Source organism: Trichechus manatus, unplaced genomic scaffold (genome assembly GCF_000243295.1).
Source record: "Trichechus manatus latirostris isolate Lorelei unplaced genomic scaffold, TriManLat1.0 scaffold00010, whole genome shotgun sequence".
NCBI classification, from domain to species: domain Eukaryota; kingdom Metazoa; phylum Chordata; class Mammalia; order Sirenia; family Trichechidae; genus Trichechus; species Trichechus manatus.
In genome coordinates, this window is record NW_004443946.1 from 16072550 (window position 1) to 16078549 (window position 6000).

Genomic DNA, 6000 nt, shown 5'->3' on the forward strand with positions numbered 1-6000 from the left:
ACATTTACTGTGTATCATAGCCAGTCAGAATGTGTGGAGAAGGAATGAGACGTATTTGTTTTCAGCAGTCAACTTGTCTGTGTGTTAAGCTTATGTCTACTTTTAACAATGAGTATGTGGTCATAGGCAACAGCAGGCTGTAGGGGCTGGTAGTATTTCTTTACTGTGTTGCATACTAATTGGAAGGTGAGAGACCCAGTCTAATAAATCCCTCTCTGCTATGGGAGGGCCTTTTTTTGAGCTGAGAAACCTCAAAGAAACTCATATCTCCTGGTTTGGGGTATAAAAAAATTAACGGTATATCTTTGTAACGTAGAGTGATTGTCTTTTCTAAATAACTAAACATACTAAAGATAACATGTTTACTATTTTGCGTGTTTGCTTAGGCAATGGAACCGATTAAGAATTTTAGCCTGGAATCAGAGTTAAAGCCTCAACATGAAGCAAGCATTATGGAGGAGTGTGAAAAGGATTACAATGCATCAATAAATAGTTTACTAGAGAGGTAAATTCTTTTAAGCAACTGGAAAATCTAACAAAAACCTTTCAGCAGTACTAAAGTATACTTTAATAAGTTTTTATTATTTTTTAGTAGTAATTTTTGCATGTAGTCCATTAACTTAAAAAAGAATTTTCATGGGAGTTCCTCATGCATAATGGATGGTAATTTTTAAAGTATTTTTTGTCTTATTTTTAAAATTAAGCACCGTTGCATTAATTTTTTTGCAGGTATGATACACATGGAGAGATTCTTGAACTACACCTGCAAAACAACAAATTCAGGATTACTTCTGATTTCTCTAGTGACAAAGAAATGAGTAGTGATTGTCTGCAGGATAAACTGGCAGATCTACAGGTAATTCCTGAAAATATGATTTCTCTAGTTGTCTCTGTTACTAGAAAATAATACCACCATGAGTATAGACTTGACTATTTTTGTTGAGGTCACATGTGCTGTGTTTCTGAAGAACTGTCCTTGTTGGATTGCGTTTCTGATGTCACCTTATTTCAGAAAGTCATTTGCATTCAACTACAAAATCCAGGAAAGACTGTTTGAGGGTCCTAATTTATTGCTCAAGCTCTAATCTGATACTCCAGATGTTGTGGCTTGCAGAATTTTTAATTGTGCTTGTGGTGGGGATGAAGATTTCAGATCATTTGGTTAAAAACAATGTGCTTGAAGGCAATTTCAACCAATGCTGTTCCTGTTTCGGTGTTCCTGAATTAGCAACACAGGAAGAACCAATGACTTCAGATATTTATTTCAGTCCTTCATCATATTGACCAAACTGTGACTTTGTCTAAAAGTACTGTTTACCAGTTGTTGGCTGCCAGATGTTGGGCAATGAGGAAGGAGCAGGCAGTGGAAGGGGTTTTCATTTTATGTGATGGCTGATTTTCCTGGAGAACCTTCAGAGAAGGTATTGAACTTGACTCAGGAGCTACAGAAAAAACAATCTCTCTGATGGTGGGAACAGAAATTATAAGAGCTACAAGTAATATCTTCCTTATTTTGAAGGTTATCTTTGCATTGCAGTGCATCCTTCTTGTTCTCCATCAGGTGGAAAAAGGGCCATGGGCGGTTCCTATAATCGCCTCATGTGTTTTCTAGTTTCTTTCTTTTTTTATGATAGTTCCTGAGTCACATGCTACCACCTAGTTCTTGTCTATTTTCCATCTGAATTAGCCAAATTCATGTATTAAAATCTCAGTTGTTCAAGTGGTGGATTTAGCATGTTTTTACCATAATTAAGAAACTGTCTTGAGACCTTACACCAGTGGCTGAATAATGAATTGGTTAGAAAAAGCTATATTAATCTTTGGGGGAAGTGAAGAGTAAATTATACTGATGAGCACTCAGTAGCACCTTTTTTTTTTAAAAGAGAACCAAGGTAAGTATAGTATAGAATTGTAGATGTTTAATTATAAATTAATGTCATTCACTTTTCATTTATATAGAAGCGGTTTTGGTTCACTCCAATTTTCTTATAGTTTAGAGGGTAACCAGGTTTACTATTTAGGAGAAATAGAATATGTATTCTTATATCTTTATCTTTCTGAATTGCATTCTGTGTATCTAACAGGGGAAGGGAGGGAGTTTGGATACCTTTGAAAGCCATATTGATGACTCCTTTGTCTTCATTGAAGGGGTCCTTTGAGAGCACAATTAATATAATTGTTCCCTGAAGGAGAGTTCACTTGTCGATGGTTGGAAAAATTTTTTTATGAATTTTATTTGATACTTTGTTCCCACAGTTGATGAATGTCTCATAACAAAATAATAATTGTACCTGGTAACCCATTAGTTGATAAATTATGCATTTCATCTAGGTCTTAAAAGATGAAACTGATGCTTGCTGGAAAGAATTTGAAATCACTTCACTAAAGTTAGAAAATCTTGTGAGTGACATAAAGAAGCCAGTTATAGCTAAGGCAAGAGACATATTAAGGGGAAAAGAAAGAGATCTTCAGATGACCCTCAATGCCAGGTATAATTCTAAAATCTATTAATCACGCATTTACTGAATTTATTCAATGCCATTTTAAGCTAGGCCAATACTATGGTAAGTATGTTCTTTATTTGATCTCCACAACAACCCTAAGAGAGGTTACCGCTATGATGGTTATTTGCAGATAAGGAAACTGATGCTCAGAGAGGTTAAATAACATAACCAAACCATACTACTAGCCAGAGACTTAAGTGGAATTTAAGATCTGTGGAGTTCTAAAACCCGTTCTCTTCCCACTGTCTTCCCTTGGGCATGAGTTTGGCCATGTCATATAACCTCTTTGGGCTTTGGTTTCCTAATTTCTAAAATGAGGATGCTATTGTTTTCCCTCGTACATATACCCATTTTACAGAGGAAGAAACGAAGACTATGTCTTACTTATACAGAGTCACACATTTTATTTTATAATCAGTAGACCCTATGGTTTGAGACTTGTTATGTTTCCATTAATAAAAGAGTTAGTATTCATAATGAGGTTTCTTCGTCATTAAGGCAAAGTTAAATTACACTGAGTATTTTGTACTTCAAAAGACAGAGAAAGGCCTAGTATATTTTAGAACAATTTTCCACTCAATCTGTTGAACTATTAAGAACCCTTGGGTATAGCCAACAACTCATTCTTTGGCATTTTAGATTGCTGAGTTAGAGTTTTAATGTGATGATCTGTATATAGAATCACTGTATGTATTTTTATTGGATAGAATTTTATGTTTATGGTTAAATAATGCCATTGTGCAATGCCTTTCCTTTATGTCTGGTTTATTTTTCACTCAGAATGAAGTCTTTAGAGACTGCACTGCAGATTGTTTTACCAGTGGAGAAGGAATCACTTTTTCTCTGTAACTCGGACCTACTCCTTCATGAAATAGCTGTTCAGGAATTTCATCTGATTGATGCTGATAGCATTTATCGAAACCTGAAGGTAACTATAAGTTCTAATAGCATATTTACAGAACAGTCATGTGAATTTTTAACTATGTATCAAGGGTGTATCTGTAGAATATAAGGCCATGACAGTAAAGTCTTCAATAAGACTCCATATTAGACTTCAATAGACTTGTTATTTATTTCACAACTCTTTAATTCCCTGCAAATTTGGCACTAAGTATCCTGGAGTAAACAATGAGTTATTTTCTTTGAATTCAGAGTGAAGCCTTGCTTATAAATACCTTCTACAATACCGGAATTCCTAAATATCTTACTAGACTCATGGTTAGATTGGCAAAATTATTCTATAGTTTACTTATTCCACATCTCATCTTAAATAAAAAATACTAGGATTTTTCAGGTTGTAAAACAGATCTTTCCACAGTTAAGTCTCTAGTTATTTGCCTTGAAGCAATAGGATTATATATGTGTTTTCCTTTTGGGATTGATTGAGACCTCCAAAAGGGTATTAGATAATGAAACAGCTGGGCAGGCTGATCATTTGTAATTAAAACGTTTCTTCTGTCAAAGCTGTCAGCCTCGGTGAAACTCAGGAGCATTTTCCAGTTCAGTCCTAGTCATGTAACTTGGGGTTAGTTTCTGGTGCAGCCTAGCTTTTTTCTGCTCAGTCTTTTCAACTTTTCTTACATTTATTTTAGAATATCCAAGATTCCATAGCAAAACAGATTGAAATATGTAACAATTTGGAAAAAGCAGGCAATTTTGCCCTAAAGGAATTACATCCATTTGACCTACATGCAACTCAGAATATTATACTGAAATGCAAAGCACAACTTGAAGAAATGAACCACAAGGTTCAGAGGAGTGAAGACACTCTCAAAAACCTGGAAGATTTTTTGGCTTCTCTAAGAACAGCCGAACTCTCTATTGAGCCTGTGACAGATCTTTCAGCCTCAGATACACAGGTGTTACCAGAAAATACTTTGACAATAGAAAATGAAGAGGGAAGAATTCATCTGATGAAAGACAAGGCCAGATGTTTGGATAAACATTTGAAGATGCTTGATATAAGCTTTAAAGATGCTGAATGGGGTGAAGACAGCTCCTGTGAAAAACTTATTGATGTTTTGTCAACGAAATTTGGTGTACATGAGGAAAACAAATTACTAGAGATTTGCCTTTTCAAAAATAATGAACTCCTTAAAAATATTCAAGATGTGCAGAATCAAATTAGCAAAATCGGTCTTAAGGATCCAACTATTCCAGCTATAAAACAAAGGTAAATATTGTTCCTATCCATCTCTATCCAGTCCATCTGCATTTTCAGCTATGTATTAGGTGAAATAAATACTTTCTATGTCTTTCTATTTCTATTTCATCCCACTCTATTCAGTGCTCAGCATCCTTTTCTGTAGAAAGACTTTTCAAGCAAGCTTCTTTTTTGTTATTATGCCTTTACAAAATGTTTTATAATTCTTTTCTCTTTAAAGTGTGCATTCTCAATGAACAAAGGTAAAGTAAGATACATATAAAGCACATGCATTACTTCAAAATCCTTTGTACTGCTGTGTTTAGTATCGAGTTCTCATGATAGAGGAAGAGCTGGGAAACACCATACATTTGACACTAAAGAAAGTGGTGGAAGAGGCACTTGCCACATCTTGTCTCTGCTTCTTAATTATTTGGTCTTCTCCTCTCCTCCCAGAAGGATTGGGATGGGGATTAAGTGGGAGGGCATGGAACTGAACTTAATAGGTAATGTAAGGTTAATCTTCTGGAAACTGAGCAGAATCGGGTAAACTGAGGTTGGGCAGCATTGTGTGTGAGTGCTGCTATTTTAATTCCAGGTCCTGAAAACTAAACTGTCAGCAAGCGTCACTTTTCTGCAACTCCTTCTCCCCTTTCTAAATCTCTTTCCCACTTTCTGTCTCTTCCTTTGCCCACTTCTAGTCCCTCAAGCTTAGTGGTCTCTTGAGACTCTTGAGCTGTCCAAGTCCATTGACGTAGTTAAATTGTGCCCTTCCCTCTAACTCTTCTCTGTGCCCTCAGTCTTTTTTTTTTTAACTCCTTTTAAAAAACTTTAAATAATTGTAGATTTACAGAAAATTTGCAGAGATAGTTCTTTGTGTCCTGTCTTAAACTTTCATTCCTAAAGTGCTCCAGTTCTTAATGAGGTATTGAACTAATTATTATTAATTTAATCTTAGTAAATTTTAATTATAGATTTATAAATAATAAGTAGTAAATTATATGTAAATTTATAAGTGAAAGACTATAAGTTTGTAAATAATAAAATAATTTAATTATTAATCTAGGTATTAATAGAGCGAGTATGTATCGACTGCCTACTTTGTGCCAGGCACTCTTTTAGGTACTGCAGATCAACAGTTAACAAAATAGAAAAAAATTCTTGCCCTCCTGAAGCTTACAATCTAGTGAGGAGAGTAAGGTATTTAGTATATTTGATGTTGAGAACAGGGGCCTTGGTGGTGCAATGGTTAAAGTGCTCGGCTACAAACCGAAAGGTGAGCGGTTCGAGCCCACCAGCCACTCCAAGGGAGAAAGATGTGGCAGTCTGCTTCCATAAAGATTTACAGCCTTG

General features: G+C 35.3%; 1 protein-coding gene across 1 annotated transcript in view; it reads left to right on the forward strand.

Annotated features, from left to right (window-relative positions):
• SYNE2 (spectrin repeat containing nuclear envelope protein 2) overlaps positions 1-6000 on the forward strand; it is a 325154-nt gene that overhangs the window by 93954 nt on the left and 225200 nt on the right. The window contains exons 25-29 of the mRNA XM_004370941.1: positions 387-505; positions 730-856; positions 2332-2489; positions 3285-3432; positions 4097-4677. Coding sequence (XP_004370998.1) covers positions 387-505; positions 730-856; positions 2332-2489; positions 3285-3432; positions 4097-4677 — 1133 coding nt within the window. The remainder of the gene's footprint in view (positions 1-386; positions 506-729; positions 857-2331; positions 2490-3284; positions 3433-4096; positions 4678-6000) is intronic.